Source organism: Cyclospora cayetanensis, unplaced genomic scaffold (genome assembly GCF_002999335.1).
Source record: "Cyclospora cayetanensis isolate NF1_C8 unplaced genomic scaffold, CcayRef3 CcayRef3_contig_66, whole genome shotgun sequence".
In the NCBI taxonomy this organism is placed as follows: domain Eukaryota; phylum Apicomplexa; class Conoidasida; order Eucoccidiorida; family Eimeriidae; genus Cyclospora; species Cyclospora cayetanensis.
In genome coordinates, this window is record NW_020312657.1 from 25,367 (window position 1) to 41,173 (window position 15,807).

General features: G+C 54.0%; 2 protein-coding genes across 2 annotated transcripts; one reads left to right on the forward strand and one right to left on the reverse strand.

Moving 5' to 3' along the window:
* Positions 1–452: 452 nt before the first annotated feature.
* On the forward strand, positions 453–7,532 carry LOC34622589 (uncharacterized abhydrolase domain-containing protein DDB_G0269086; the record flags this gene model as incomplete). Its single annotated transcript, XM_026335333.1, has 4 exons — positions 453–475; positions 4,735–5,072; positions 6,092–6,380; positions 6,704–7,532. Coding segments are annotated over 4 exons (1,479 nt in total), but the record flags the coding sequence as incomplete, so codon positions are not given.
* Positions 7,533–12,512: 4,980 nt separating this feature from the next.
* Positions 12,513–15,805, reverse strand: LOC34622591 (caltractin). The gene is made up of 7 exons (XM_026335334.1): positions 15,738–15,805; positions 14,633–14,795; positions 13,869–14,087; positions 13,629–13,715; positions 13,211–13,291; positions 12,950–13,009; positions 12,513–12,599 (listed from the first exon to the last, which is right to left on the reverse strand). Exons 1-7 carry the CDS (start codon positions 15,803–15,805, stop codon positions 12,513–12,515), a joined length of 765 nt encoding a protein of 254 aa, XP_026191119.1.
* Between the last annotated feature and the right edge of the window lie 2 nt (positions 15,806–15,807).

Here is a 15,807-nt window from a genome sequence, read left to right on the forward strand (position 1 = left end):
CTGGCAGCGTCGTGTTGAATTCTCGAGCTGCATGCGTGCCGACTGGCAGACCTTTTGAACGCTGCTGCCAAGCAGCGTCATCGGGGGTGTCAACGGCTACAGGAGCGGGGAGAAGGCTCATAACGTCCGCCTCCCAGCTGCTGCGATCCGAAGGTATCCGTGCAAGCGCTCCCTCATCAAGGTACTGCCGCTCCACAGTCACGCGCAGTTCCTCCTGTACACACCTCGACGCACACTTTCGTCGTAGGCTAACAGCGCCAGAGGCAACGGGGGCAGCAGGCGCAGCTGCAGGTGTCTCCATACCAGCGCTCGCCTCTTGGACCCTGCAGACTGCCACTTTTTCGTCCGGAAAGCCTCGAACTAACAGGAGTTACACCGCCACTGCCAGCAGCAGCAATTCTAGCAGCAGCAATTCTAGCAGCAGAAATTCTAGCAGCAGCAATTCTAGCAGCAGCGATCCTAGCAGCAGCGCGACGTCCAGCGTCTCTTCGGTGTCAGAGGTGGAGCGGCAGCAGCAGAGGCAGGTGGTTCATTGGAACGTCTCAAAGACGTGCCCTGCATGCAACGTAGGCCGTTCACCTGTTATGCAGCTGATGCGCAGTCACGTTTATGGGGCTTGTCACGCCTTGGCTGCGCCCAGTAGCTCGTCGCTTGCTTCTTGGATGCATCCCTTGCAAAGCCTGCCTGCTCGCTGCTGTGTATTATGTATGGACCTTTCTGCAGAAAAATGTGTCTCGCGGGGAACTCGAATATTTGCCGGCCTCCTGCGGCACTGCTTGGCGCTTCCTAATGGGTTATTCTGTCAGCAGCAGAAAGTGTGGTCTTATCGGGTACGCTACTACCTGCTACTGCTACCCTCGCTGCCCTTTCTTGCGCCCTCTGTGTGCCTATTTAGCGTTACTGCTGTTGCTGAGGCCTGTGTGTATGTATGTATGTATGTATGTGTGTATGTATGTGTGTATGTGTGTATGTATGTGTGTATGTATGTATGTATGTGTGTCTGTGTATGTATGTATATGTATGTGTGTCTGTGTATGTATGTATGTATGTGTGTATGTATGTATGTGTGTATGTATGTCTGTGTGTCTATGTATGTGTGTCTGTGTATGTATGTATATGTATGTGTGTCTGTGTATGTATGTATATGTATGTGTGTCTGTGTATGTATGTCTGTCTGTGTGTCTATGTATGTGTGTCTGTGTATGTATGTATATGTATGTGTGTCTATATATGTGTGTCTGTGTATGTATGTATGTGTGTATGTGTGTATGTGTGTATGTATGTCTGTCTGTGTGTATGTGTGTTGCCACGGCCGTGCAAAGACGCGTGCAACTGCGGCTGCCGTCGCCTCTATGCCATGCGGTGTGTTGATACAGGCACATGCATGTACTGCGATATGCTGACCTCCGACGCGAGCAACAGCGGCAACTTGATGCCAGGGAACTACGGAGGCAGCAGCAAGAAGCGGCGGGCTCTCCCAAGACATCGGCACCCGCGAAACAGCAGCAGCAGAAGGAGCAGCAGCAGAAGGAGCAGCCTTGAAGTCTGTGTTTCTTCTGCTCTAGCGGCGCCCTTTCTGCTGCTGCCTCTGCGAATCCCTAGCAGGGAAAGTAGCAGCACTAACGCCGGCAGCAGCAGGTGGCATGCGTGCGTGGTTGCCCCTAGCAAGTTGTTGGAGAGCGATTCTTTATCAGCAGAGGATATGATTGTGTTATGCATAGATGATTATGTATATATGTACGCATAATATACATATGTATACCAATGGGTGTGCCTCTATGGTGCAGGCATCTTTACACAGCATGCGTTGCCGGTCCTTGGCTTGTGCGGGCACAGCTGCTGTCTGCTGTCGCGCTGCACCGAAGGTTGGCGGATGATTGATTTTGTTGGAGTTCATGGCACGCAGCGCCTAAGAACTGCGTATGCAGTGCAAGTACATGGTTGAGAGAGGGCCCCGGCGAACAGACTTTGCTTTTGCAGTGTGAGGGGGAAACGCAAGCAGCAGCGTGCTGTACTGTACGGCTGCTGCAGCATAGTGGCAGTGGCGCACCTCAGAGAGTCCACAAGCCCGTCTTGTCCTCTCCACAGCAGTGGCGGGTAGCACAGGAGACGTGCGTGCTCGCCTTCGACAGAAACACGAAGAACTCTCCAAATTCTTCGCTGTTGCGGCTGCGGCTGCGGCCGACTTCTTGTCGCGGCAACAGTAGGGGGCTTTTCACCCGTTTGGAGCCTAGGGTTTGGTGAACGTCATGGCGTATAAAAAGCGCATTCTAGGCTCCTCCAGAAAGCGTCCAGTTATTGGGTTGTAGACGAATCCCCTTGCATGTAGCGGCCTTAGGCCTAAAGACGTACAGAGGGACCGTAGCTCTGAGGGGGTGATGAAGTTCCCCCAGCTGTGCGTTCCCTGAAAGGAGAAAGCATGCGCCGAAAAAAATGCAGCACGTGCAAAGCCTGGCAGGCTGAAGAGCGGCAGAGGCGAAAAGCCCCAGGGGGTGGCACAGGGATGTGTGCAGTGCACGTTGATAGGTGCAGAGGCATGCGCTTGAGGCTTCCCACTCGACAGACACACACAAGGGGGCATTTGCATTCACTGCCCTGCAAAATATATCGAAGGCAGTGGCTGAAGACGGGTGGCAGTACGCCGTTCGAGCCACAGCTTGGCGGATGGATGTGCGCGCGCCTAGTCGCCTCCTCGCCTGCGCTGTATCCGTTCTGGGCATGCCCTCATAATGGACGTAACAATGACATGCCGAATGCAAGTTTCTACGCCTTTCATAGCATGCATGCTAAACATTGCTACAGTGCATGGAGTGCAGCGTGGTGAAATACGTATACCTCCCCACGATGCCGCCGTACGTGTATACACGTGAACCTGGGTGCACACTTGGCGCGGTGCCTGCTGGCTGTCTAGACAGTCCAGGCGTGGGTCGGCTTCTAGCAGGAGGGGTGTGGACTGTGTGCCTTTTCGCCTCTGTACCTTTGCGACGATCCGCAGTATGTGCTCCGCAAGAAGAATGGAGGCAACGTAATTCTCCAGGGTCCTATTGGGGGTGGTAATCAGCAGTAGACCTCCTGGTTGCAGACGCGCCGCAGCGGCGGCTACTGCCTTTCGTCGCTGTTCTTCTCCCCAAATGTGCTCTATCACCTCGGAAAGAACCACCGCATGGTACTGGCCGCATTCAGATCTGCGTGGATGCCACTCCGCAGCAGCCCTCAAAAGTTGCGTAAAGAAGGGGAACGGCCTCCCTACCGCTGGCGCGCACGAGGAGCCGTTGCGTTTGCGAGGAGGCTGCAACATGAAGGCTGAGCAGCCAAGGTGTGCAGACACGAGCGCAAATGCTTACGGACTGGGAGCTGCCGACGCGTCTGCAATGCTGTACGACAGACGAGAACTCAAATCCGGCAGGCCCTGTGATGCTGCAGAAGCGGCGGCAGCGGCAGCGGCAGCAGCACAAGCGGGCAGTTTGCATGCATCATTAGGACCAGGAAAATCATCATCATCGTCGTCATCATCGTCAGCAGCAGCAGCAGTGGGAGTGAAGGCTCTGGTGACAGCCGCAGAAGTGGGAAAGGGTGGAGGACGGTACGAGCAGCTACTGACCGCGTTGCTGCTGTCTGCGGCTTGCTGCAGCAAGCATCCGATCATTCGCATCAACTCCGACTACAGTAGCACCTGCAGTGGCTAAAGCTTCGCTTAATAGGCCTGCTCCGCAGCCGACATCAGCTATGCGCACTCCCAGCAGCGGCAGCTCCTCTTGCAGGTGGTCGTCGGAGTGCCGCGTCTGCTGCTGCTTTTGTCGAAGGATTCGCTGGTATAGCGGCAGTGTCTGCAGCTGCTGCACCACCATAGACACCCGAATCGGTGTATATGCATGCAAGACTGCAGCAGGGCCATTCACATCCCACCACGCGTCAGCTTGAGCAGCAAACGTCCGATGCTCGTGTTGCGCCTGCTGCCGGTACTGGTCCTTGGGATCGTCTAAGCGTCCCCCACTTGCTTTCGTACTGCTGTAGCGCTGCTGTACGAGCGGGAAAATGCCTTCGAATCCAACACACCCACGCTTGTTGCCAGAGGCGTTGCAGCCACTCCGCCTAGGTGTCGGCGGCACGTAGGAGTTTGCAGCACCAACACGAGCTGCAGCAGCAGAAGCGCGTGCCGCTCCTACAGTGCCGGTGGTTGCAGACTTCCGTAGGAAGACTGCAACACGCATCATGGACATGGGCGAGAGGAGAAGGGAGTCTGCCGCCGAAGGCGACATCTTCCAAGACGCAGAGCTTATAAGATAGAAATACCGTTTCTGGACTTGGAGAATTGGCTTTTGACACATAACTTATTGATCTATCGACTCTTCTCCCTAACTCTCCGGGGGGCTGCATGCGCACCGGTCGTCAGTGCCGCTGCGGTGTCTACACGAGGCACGCGGCCCTCCACCCCGAACAGGCGAGCCATGTACCTCCTAATTCTTCTGCAAAATGCGCGAACTGCATTCTAAAAGCCTAAAGCATAAGAGATACGAGAGAGGACTGCAGCTGCATCCAGCCTCCGACCAACCAAGCGGAGGAGGGAGTCGTTGCAGCGACGCCAAGAGCACAGCACGCTCAGCATTGCGCGTCAAGAACGGCCTTTTCCGGCATTTTAAAAGCAGCAGGGGCCGCCAGAGCACCCGGAAACTCCGTTATGGAGGTCTCTGCTGAGCGGAATGGCTGCTCCTCCAGCTGTGGAAGCACGCTTAGTACAAGCAGCAGCAGCAGGATCACGGAGAGCAGCAGCAGCAGCAACAGCAGCAGCGATTACTACGTGCCTCCGCCGTGGGGCCTTACCAAGGCTGACTATGAAACTCTGGGAAGAGCAGCCGTTGGTGGTTCTCGCACAGGTCCAGCAGCTACAGCAGCAGCTGCCACAGCCGCAGCAGCCGCAGCAGCAACGCTGCCTAAAGCTGTGCTGCAGGTAGTACGGCAGGGCGTCACCATTGAAAGCTTCCGACTCCAGGAGCGGCCTTACTGGATAATTGGCAGCAACGACCAAGCAGACATCTTATACCCTCACCCTTGTGTCTCTCGGCGTCATTTGGGTGAGGCGACCCCTTGAAGCCTCTAAATGCCTGTGCACCACTCTTCCTTGCTACTGGTGCTGCTAGTGGTATTGGTAGTAGCACTAGTGCTGCTACTGGTGCTGCTAGTGGTATTGGTAGTAGCACTAGTGCTGCTACTGGTGCTGCTAGTGGTATTGGTAGTAGCACTAGTGCTGCTACTGGTGCTGCTACTGGTGCTGCTAGTGGTATTGGTAGTAGCACTAGTGCTGCTACTGGTGCTGCTAGTGGTATTGGTAGTAGCACTAGTGCTGCTACTGGTGCTGCTACTGGTGCTGCTACTGGTGCTGCTAGTGGTACTGCTAGTACTAGTGCTACTTGTGCTGCTAGTGGTACTGCTAGTACTAGTGCTACTTGTGCTGCTACTGGTGCTGCTACTTGTGCTGCTACTGGTACTGCTAGTAGTAGTGCTACTTGTGCTGCTACTGGTGGTAGTAGTAGTGCTACTGGTGCTGCTAGTACTAGTGCTACTTGTGCTGCTACTGGTGCTGCTAGTACTAGTGCTACTGGTGCTGCTAGTACTCGTGCTACTGGTGCTGCTACTGGTAATTGCGATAGTACTGGAGGTGCTACTTGGGCTAAACTCTTTCTTACCGGTGAAGAAGCCTGCAGATCTGACTGCCAGGCTGTTTCCTCCGTCAAGCCTCTCCTCTCTCCCTTTCTGCTCCCGCATAGGAATCAGTGGTGCAAGAAAGCATGGCTTCTCCTAAGCGCGCTATGCGACGAGTGCCTGCAACAGCTTGCAGCACTTTATATACCTATAAATGTGCAGGCAGCTGCTCTTGCGAAGACTCCAGACAATTGCTTTCCACTCCTCCACGTGGGGGTGACCCCTAGCCGCTGAGGCCGTTGCCGCTCTAGCTATTCCGCGATCGAGCTAAAATTCTCAAAATACGAGATTTTCAGCAGCAGGAACAAACGAGCTACAACAGCAGCAAAACGACCTTTGCTGCAAGACTCCGTGTTTTGCATGCGGCGTGTGTGTGTGTGCCATGCTGCAGCGCTTCAGTACTCAAAAGAGGCCCCCCACAGCCTCTACGCCGTGGATCTCGCTTCCTCCTTTGGCAGCACTTGCAACGGGGTACCCCTCGCTGCATGTCAGCCGCTGCTGCTGCTTGGATCTCCTGTAGATGCTGCTACCCCCTCCTCTGCTGCAGACGGAGTTTCTGCTGAAGGGGGCAACAGCAGAAGCTCCGCATGCAGCACTAAGCCCTTGCTGGCAGCAGCATGCGAAGAAGAAGGAAGCGATAGCTGCGTCTTCATGCTGGGTACACCCGGAACTACTAACAGGTGCGCAGATGCTACCACTGCGGCTACTAGTACTACTGCTATTACTGCTACTAGTACTACTGCTATTACTGCTACTAGTACTACTGCTATTACTGCTACTAGTACTACTGCTACTAGTACTACTGCTATTACTGCTACTAGTACTACTGCTATTACTGCTACTAGTACTACTGCTATTACTACTGCTATTACTACTACTATTACTACTGCTACTACTCTCGAGCCCAACCTGCTCTTTTCGCGATCGCCGCCTTGCAGGTGCATCGAACCCTGTTCGACGTGGATATGGTGTTTCTCGACTTTTTAATGCATGCGCTTCTCAGGCTTTTCGTCGTGGAAGCGGGCTCTGCAGCAGAGGCAGCGGCCGCAGAGCGGGAAGCCGCAGCAGCAGCAGCTGCTGCTGCTGCTGCAGCCGTGAAGGCTAAAGCTGCTGCTGCCGGTACGGCAGGTGTGAAGGCAAAGGCAGCGAAAAGAGACTCCAGAGAGCAAAGGGAGGAGGCGCGCTTCGCCCAACTGCAGCAGCAGCAGCAAGAACTAGAGGAAAAGGCACTCGCAGCTGCTGCTGCAGGTGACGAGGCGGGTGCAGCGGCTGCAGAAGCGGCAGCACAAGCAGCAGCAGCTGCGGCAGATGCGCTGCAGTGGCAGCTGGACAGCCGCAAGCGCCGTAAGGCGGAAGCCTTTTTCGCTGCCGCATGTAGCTTTGATGAAGATGACGCCTTCTTTGACAGGACAGGAGCACCCGCAGAAGCTGCTGCTGCCGCTGCTGCTGCTGCACAACAGCAGCAGCAGAAAGTTCTAGATGAGCCTTCTATTCGGGCAGCAATAAAATCTCTTAAGCAGGAAATCCAGAATTTGGAGGCGCAACAAAAGAAGGGCGCTACGTCGGCTGCTGCTACTGCACAAGGACCAGCAGCAGCAGCTGCTGCCGCCACGTGCAACATCGCGGCAGGAGCTGCAGAGCCGGCAGCCGAGGCAGCAGCAGACGCTGCTACACCGCAAGCTGAGGAAGAGGAAGACTGCCTCGATGCATTCATGCGACAAACCCATGCAGAGCTGCATGCTGAGGAGCAGCACAAGCTGCAGCGGCAGCTGAGCAGCAAGAAAAAGCAGTTGAAAGAATTTAAAAAGCTGCTCAGAGTTACAAAGGCTTAACGCAGAGTGTAAGGTGGGTGCGCTGCCATGCAGCCAGCTGCTTCTGCAGTGGTCTGCAATGTGTAGCCGAGGCTACAGCCTCCCCGCCGCGTAAGAGAACCACTGCAGCGATCGAACGCAAGCAGCAGATTTTCTTGCCTCAAAAAACATCCTTTTTTGGGTACTGGCAGTGCCCTTAACCCTTCTTTGCTTAATACACAAGGCTTTTCTTCATGGTCTGCAGGTGTCTGCAGACAAGCAGTTCGATGTTTCGAAATATCCTGCGGTCCTTAGTAAATCGGGTTCAGAAACGCCTACTTGCACAGCCTCCCCAGCTGCAAAATCTTAAGAGTTTTCTAAAGGTACTCCCCTTCTAATTCTTCTTTTGGTCCTGCTGAAAACCGGTAGTTGCTTGCCCATAGTTGCCACCCATGAAGCTTCAAGCACATCGCTGATTCAATGAGCCCCTTCTGGCTGTCTGTATATCTGACTGTCTGTCTGTCTGTGTGTCTGCTCTCTCTCTCTCTCTCTCACTCTCTCTCACTCTCTCTCTGTCTGTCTGTCTGTATACATATATATAATATAACCTGAGGATTCCTCATGCTGCCGATGCTAAGATTATGACTTCGGGTTTTTTCGGCTGCTGTGGCGCGAATCTACGGACCAGGTAGTACAAGGCACAGCAGCTGCAGAGCCGTGGTGGCAGCAGCGCGTTGCTGTTGAACTCAGACTTTGTTACTCATGCACACGCCTCTGATTACGAAGAGACGTTCCTAGGCCCTGTAGACACTTCAGCGCTGCGGCCTGCCGAGAAGGCATACCCCATGCAGCCCCTACGTGTCTCTCATGCGACTCCGGCGAAGCGCTAACCTCTTCGCCACCACACAAAGAAAGTCTTCTTCTTGTTGACACCCCGCCTCTTCTCAGTCTTCTCTCCGCTGCAAATGTGACTGCAGCACATTCGTCTGCACAGCGAGCGGAAAAATAGCGCCACTAGCAGTGGGATGCGCTGACACAAAGAACGTCCCCTCTCCCGCAGGTTGTTGTGATGCCAGTGCAACCTGTTGCGAGGCTGGTTTAGCCGAGAGGCGAAGGGAGGAAGGAGACTGCTGAGACCAGCAAGAGTGCAGGAATAAAAGGGTCTATACCGTAGAAAGCAACGAAAGTAGAAGGGTCTCCGCTGCGTCTATAGGTGTGTTAAAAGGCTGATGGCTGCTGCGCTGCGTGCGCTGCTACACATCAAGCATCACAGGTGACAAGGCTGCCTGCCTCTGAGCGACTCACCTCCAGCGGGCTGGGGCAGCTGCTGCTGCTGCCTCCTTATCGAAAACACGTTTTGCATCAGCAGACCGGGAGAACCAGCGCTGTGGGGGATGATGGCTGCTGACACTTTCCTCGCTTGTTGCTGCCTGCCGCACCTCCCCGCGCAAAGCGGCCGCTTTGCTGCTTCTGTTAACGCCTGTTGCTCTGCCTTCGACTGGCCTCGCTGCCGCGTCGGTTGCTGCTGCAGGGTTGTGCCTTCGGCTGCAATGCACATTAAAGAGGCAACGGCGGCAGATAGAGTGCAATCCTCCTGCAGCCCCCCCTGCTCATGACGCTCTTTAAAAGCAGAGGCGATTCTGCTTGTTGGCGACGCGGAGGTGGCCCCAAGGTACCCGCATTTGCACTGCAACGGGGAGCTACAAATCAGTAGACGTGCCGGCTGGACCTGTCGGCTCTCGAGTCTCTCACGGCTATTGGGTTGGCTGCAACTGCTGCTGCAACTGTTGCTTTTACTGATGCTGCAACTGTTGCTGCTGATACTGCGCCCCTCCGGGGGCGGGCTTTCAACAGGACAGTTCCCTGGAGAGGAGGACTCTGCGCCGCTCGTTTCTTCGAGAATCGGTGAGAGAGTCGTCCACGGCTGCTCCAAGCGTGAATGGTGACTCAGCGAACTGTAGCTGCTCGAGTGGGACCTGAGTGTGCCTCTCCAACGTGCGAGCGAATATTCCGCATGCTGGAAGCTGCGAACCGCGCCAGGAACGGACATTTTCCGCGGTATACTGACGGCGTTTCCACCCCTCGTGCTTCCTGGTAGAGTCCGGGTTGCAGCCGTTCATACGGCGTCCAGTGGTTCTTTGAATCGGGAGTCGTAAAATACTGCTAAAGTTGCAGAAGAAACACGATCTCCAACTCCTTGCGATGAATGCATGTACGGCTTTTATTAATGTTCGGGTATTCCCTTCGCGAGTGCCAGAGGGTGCCCTTAATAAAGTGTGTTTGCGGGCTCCTTGTAATACACCACAGTGACCCCGTGCCGATTCCTTGCCCCTGCTGCTTTTGGAGCCAGACCACGGACTACTTATGGAAGCACGACACCGCTATTTTTTGCAAGATTTGAGGTTGTTTGGGGTGGTTTTATCTACTAGTTACCAATTTGTTGAAAGAAATCGAGCGATCCCTCTGCACGGTCTTCTTGAGGCATTCCCTGCCTACAGCGGCATCGGTGTGCGGAACAGAAGCTGTGGTCTGGACAGCTCTGGAGTAACGTAGGGAAAAGCTGTAACGTAGCTGTCTTTAGGCTTGTCTTCCTCTGCTTTGGACGCCATGCGGTTCATTCTTCTTCACTCATTTCAGTGCCTTGCTGTTTCCAAGCACCGAGTTCCCCCAAGATGCTCGTCTTGCTTCTTCCCACACGCTCAACTGACCGCCTGATTCGCTTGCGCCCCAGCATTTCAGCGCACACAAAGCTTCTAGCCATTTTCCTGGAATCCCTTACCAGCACACATCCTGTTCGCATATTGTTCCTTCGTACGAGCGTGCTCTGCTTACCTTCAGGGTTGCTGCAGGGGGGTCAAAAGAAACACGGCGACAACCACAGGGACGCTGTGCTCGCCCCCCCTTCCTAAAGCCACAACCTGCAGCCCTATATAGGCACCCCTTTTTAGCGAAAGCTTGCCAGCAGGCTGCCGCAGCTAGCTGTACGCAGTGAATGTCGCGCCCTGACCGTAGTGTATGCACAGATTAGTGCGCAGCGACCCCACGGTTTCTCCGAGTGCTTTGGCTTCCTTTTTGATACCGGAGCCTATTAAAGAGCAAAGCAAGGCCTTCTACAGCACCATTTTGAAACGACGGCCTGCTACTGCGCTGACTGGGGGGGTTTAAGCCTTCGCAGAGGGGCAAGCAGCAAGGGCAGCCAACCACAAGAACTGCGATTTGTTCGTACTAGACGGCAATCGGCCTGCCCTTAATAGTAGCATTAGTTGCCATACCAGCCGTAACGGTGGCACCTGGCGCAGTAGCAGCAGTGGTCCCACAACAAGGAAAAGGGGTCGGGTGTCTTCTCATCGCGCAGTGCTTGCCGTTGGCGATTTTTCAGCGACTTGTGGTTCCTTAAAGGCGCTATTAGGGGTTTGCAAGCCTACGTGCGGCTGTAGACAGGGGCACCTGCATCCACTCTCTCTCCCAAAGCACTCGCACAGGGGCCCTCCTACTCAGCAGCTGAGCATGATCTGGGTTTGCGATCAAAGCTGTACCCCACTAACTTCGAGCATAAAGGTTCCATTGTACTCCTCTTTTTAGCGCCTCCTCTACTTGGCCTGTCTACGAGGCACTATTTGCAGAGAGCAGCCGCTGGATCCCTGCCAGTAACTCTCTTTAGCGGTCCAGAGGAAACAAACACGAAACTTTAAGAGGGCTGCCTGTCTCGGCAAGCCTTCATGGCCAGAGGGCGCAAGATGGAGCGCCTGCGTTCTCCGTGTGCTGTGAGGCAAACAACTAACCAAAGCAGGCCCCTAGTGACGTTTATGGTGTCTGGATGCAGCGGCTGCGTGTCTCTATTGGCTTTGCTTCTAGCTGCCCAAAATACTTTTACGCCTTTCGAATGACCTCAAGCACGCCGGTTCTTTGCATACCCGCTTTGCTGCTCGATTTTCTCTGCTGCCGACCCTACTCTGTATTTGCAGCTAAGAACTAGTAAAGGTTTGATTACTTGGTCTGTCCGTTCGTGCATGTGTATTGATTGCAGAGCAACTTTAGCTCGATACAACAAGCACAGTGTTAAGTGCGTGTGCGCAAGATGCTATGTGCAGCTAGATATGAATGCCTGGAATGCTTCGAGGGTGCACCAAAGCGCAACCAAGCTGCGCCTTGCTCTCTGTCTCTCTCTCTCTGTCTCTGTCTCTCTGTCTCTGTCTCTCTGTAATGCCGGTGCCCCTAGAAGCCCAGGCAGGGAAGAAGGGGGGCCTTATAGAGAAGCACTGCCTAATGTTATCTTCAAAGTGTCCATTAAGCCTCGAGTTGAATGTCTGCCCTCGGAAACTGTATACGGACCGTTATACAGGTACATTGAGTCCTCTTGACTACGGAGCTACTCTGTAAGCGAGGTCGTAGTGTGCACAGCGAAGGCCGCTTTGCATTCGACTTCGCTCTCTTCCCGCCAACTAATTACGCTGCAGGATTCCCGAGAGGCCCTTCTCTAAGCAGCCCCCTTCCTTGATATAGACCTCTTAATCTCCCCCAAAATACAAGACTTTTGAAAGCTTCCCGTCAGCAGTGTCTGTTCCCCTTGGGTCCTGTGGAAAGACCACCCCTCAAAAACTTCACAGTGAATTGCCGAGGCTGCTGCCTCTTCCCTTGCGTGCCAGTCGTGGTCGGTTGCTACACCCCACTTCGCCACTCGCGATTATTGCAGGCAGAGGCACTAGAACTCCAACAGCTTCCATATGCGTCCACCAATCAGTCCCCTTGCCAAATCTTGTACTGCCAAGTCAGTTGAGATGCTTTCCAGGAGGCAACCGCAATGCAGAAGACATTCCTCGCAACAGAAGCCCACCAGCACCCTTGCCGTCGTTACAGCTAAGGGGCCACTCCCCCTCTCCAAGGAGCGCAGTCTGCCCACCCCGCTGCGCTTCTTGGCGAACAAGTGCCGCTACAGGAGCAACGCAGAGTCACCGTCGGTGTCAATGGCAGAAAAACCGACTGCCACTGTGCTATAGTCTAGCGTGCAGTCCCTGCCTCCGCTTAAAAAAGATTTGACTTCCTCATAACCCTAAGAAACTCTTCTTCGTTGATTTCCCCATCCCCATCCCTGTCCGCCTCGTCTATCATCTGCAAAGGCACACACAGCTACGATGATTCTGAATTCCACATATACACATATACACACACATATAAATGTGCACACATACCTATACACATATAGATATATATCATGTACATATTCGTAGAGATACATGCACAAATGCAATTATCTGCTTCCTGTTGCTACGAGAGAAAAGCTTCTTCAAGAGGCATTATTAGTTTCTGTGCTTGAAAGCTGCTCTTTTTCTACAATAGCCTCTCTTGACCTCGCCTTCCCCGAGCTGCCTCCATGGAGCTTTGCTCCCTCTCCTGCACATGAGTAACTCCGTACGGCTCCCTGCTAGACCTTCCCCCAGCGATTCCAGCATTCTTCCTACCTCTTGTATTTCTTCATCCGAGATGTTCTCCCCAATTTCCTTCGCAACCCGTTTTAAATTCTGCATCCCATCGCATGCGCAGTCACAGTTGCTGCCGAGCACGCTGTAAAAGCAGGGAAAAGAAGAGGGCAGCACACCCCAGCCAGAAAGGCGCGCAAACGGCAACCCCCGTCCGTTTAAAGCTAAAGCGGCGCTTGTAAAAAAAGCGATCAAGGGCAAGAAAACAAGGATGCCACTGCAGCACGAACGCGCAATGCACACCTTGAACGTTATCTTGCCGGTGCCGTCGTCGTCAAAGAGGCGGAAGGCTTTCAACATCTCTTCCTTCGGATCTCGAGCTAGCTGCACGACAGGATAAACAGTATGACCCGCTGCTCTTGTAATGTCTATATAAACAGATATATGTATGTATCTATATATATATATATATAGATGTAGACATAGATATATATATATATGTATGTAGGTATAGAAATAAATATAAAAAGGGATACATATCAATATACAGATCTACATACAGATATAAAATTGCATATAGTTATAGATATCAAAGGAGGGACTGGATTCACCTGGGTTCGGAGTGTGTAGTGTGCGTGAATCCGTTGCGACACCACTACCCCACCACTTGAATGCGGCTCACCAGCACCAGCAGAGGGTCCCCCAGCGCTAACTCACTCACAATTTTTTGAGTCATCATGGAGAGGAATTCGCTGAACTCAATTGTGCCCGTGCCGTCTGCATCAGCGGCCGCAATCAGCTTTCTTATCTGTAACAAGCGAACCCACATGCATTCAAGAAGGCAGGCAGTAGGGAAAAAGCGGTGAGCATGCGTGTGCCACGCCACGCCACGCCACGCCACGGCTTTTGAATGCACGCACACTATCAGCCAGCTGTACAGACACCCAAGAAAACATCGTACTTCTTCTCGCTTAGGCTCGAAGCCAAGGGCCCGCATTGCAACCTTTAGTTCCTTCGCATCTATACATCCGGATCCGTCGGTATCAAACAAATCGAAAGCATCCCTTATTTCCTGCTTCTGCTCCTCCGTCAACTCACGGCGAGGTGGTACCCCTGGAGCTCCGCTGCGGAGGCTCCCAGGGGCCCTTCCTGCACCAGCAGGCTGCGTGCGCCGACTTAGCTGCGTCGTACAGACAACGACCACACACACACATGCACATACATACACATACACACACATACACACACATAAACATGCATACACATAAACACACATACACATATATATTTACGTACATCTACATACACACATGCGTATATATAAATATATGTCAGATCCCTCCTTTCGTACATTGCCAGGCTCGCTGCTGCTGCTCAAGTGATGTTGCCGGTTCTACCAGGGTTTCTGCTGCTGCAGGCGTTCTCGAGGGAGCCAGACTCCCCCTTCCCGCCGTCCTCCACCCCTGCTGCTGCCTCAGCTACAACTGCGCGCTCAGGGAGAGCGGAGATCGAGAAACACGCGAGAAGACGCAGAGAGGCCACACGCTGCGAAGCCCATGCCATCGATGCATGCAAGGTCACTTGGTAGCGGCACTTATCCCGGCGCTGGTGGTGCGTGCTGTCTGCAGGCAGCGTTTGACGCCTAGAAAGCGAAAGATCTGTCGAAGCGACTGCGAGAATACAAGGGAGTGTTGGCTTGTCTCACCATCTCCGAGGAAATGCCACGCGAGAGGCGACACAGCCTTCAGCAGCAGCACCACCCCTACTACCCCCGGCGGCGGCAGTACGCAGGCCCTCTGTCGGTGTTTTCCAGACAGGAGTGCTCCAAAGGCGAGTAAGACGCGAAACTCGTTTTCTTAAGTCCTTTAAAGTAACCTGAAAATCCACCCTGCGCCAATGGACTGGGGTTCTGGGAGGTGCAATGAGCCGTGGCAGCAGTAGCACCAGCAGGGCCCCCCCCTTCCAAAACCGTTGCGAACGGGGGAACACAAGAAAATGTCCTTTATTCTTCTCTCTAAAGCAAACACAGTGCAAAAAGCTTCTTTTGAATGGTTCTGAACTTCCTTTGCGGACTGGCGCGTGCGGTTGCTGCAGCCTCGCAAGCTCTAAGGGCTGCAGGTACACCGGACGCCGCAGCTGCCGTCACAGCAGCAGCAGCAACAACTTGCGAGCTGCAGCAGCGAAAACAAAGGAAAAGACCGTTGCCTCGTCCTGTTAAGGGTATTTTGATTAGTTCTCGAGTTTAGAGCGACTCCTCTACCTTCGGAACCGGAAGCAGCGGCAACACTGCGGCTCTCTCTCTTCCTCTCGGGGGACCTCGCTTCTGCGCATAGGAGGGCAAGCAGTGCACGCCTCCGTGAAAATAATGCCGCATCAACCGACACAGCGGAGCGTGGAGCTGCTCTTCTTGTTCTATCTGCGTCTGCCGCCGCAGTAAGACCTCTCCGTTTCAGCCGCTGCGGCTGCTGCCCTGCAGCAACGCGGCTCCGCAGTACCAAGTGCAGCAGCAGCAGCGGCGAAACAGCAGATCAGCCAGAGACTCCGGCAGCGGCAGCGCTGCAGCAGAAGGACCGCGCGGTGTGTCGTCATGCTTGCTGCTGTGAAGCGCAGCAGCAAGACACATTTGCATGCGCCCCCTCATGTGCATACGCATGCTCATACATACCCGCACACACCCACAAACGGACAAACGCATGGGCGTACACACATGCGCATCCCTTTCGTATTGCACGCGCAGACTTTTTGCCGTCCAAGCCACAAGCAGGAAATCCAGCTCGAATAACTGCAGCAGACAGTAGCTGCCCTAGTACATACCTACCTACCCACCTACCTCGAGGAGCTGCGATCGCCACACGGGAGTGCCCTCGACCTCTCCTCCGCATCCGATGCATGCGCCATCC

What these genes read in the sequence shown, in the direction of transcription:
- LOC34622591 (XM_026335334.1), bottom strand. Translation starts at nt 15,805, where the DNA reads ATGGCGCATGCATCGGATGCGGAGGAGAGGTCGAGGGCACTCCCGTGT. An exon ending in AAGGCTGTGTCGCCTCTCGC is followed by an intron (nt 14,088 to 14,632) that starts GTGGCATTTCCT and finishes TGTACGACGCAG; the next exon opens with CTAAGTCGGCGCACGCAGCC. An exon ending in CCGGCAAGATAACGTTCAAG is followed by an intron (nt 13,010 to 13,210) that starts GTGTGCATTGCG and finishes GATGGGATGCAG; the next exon opens with AATTTAAAACGGGTTGCGAA.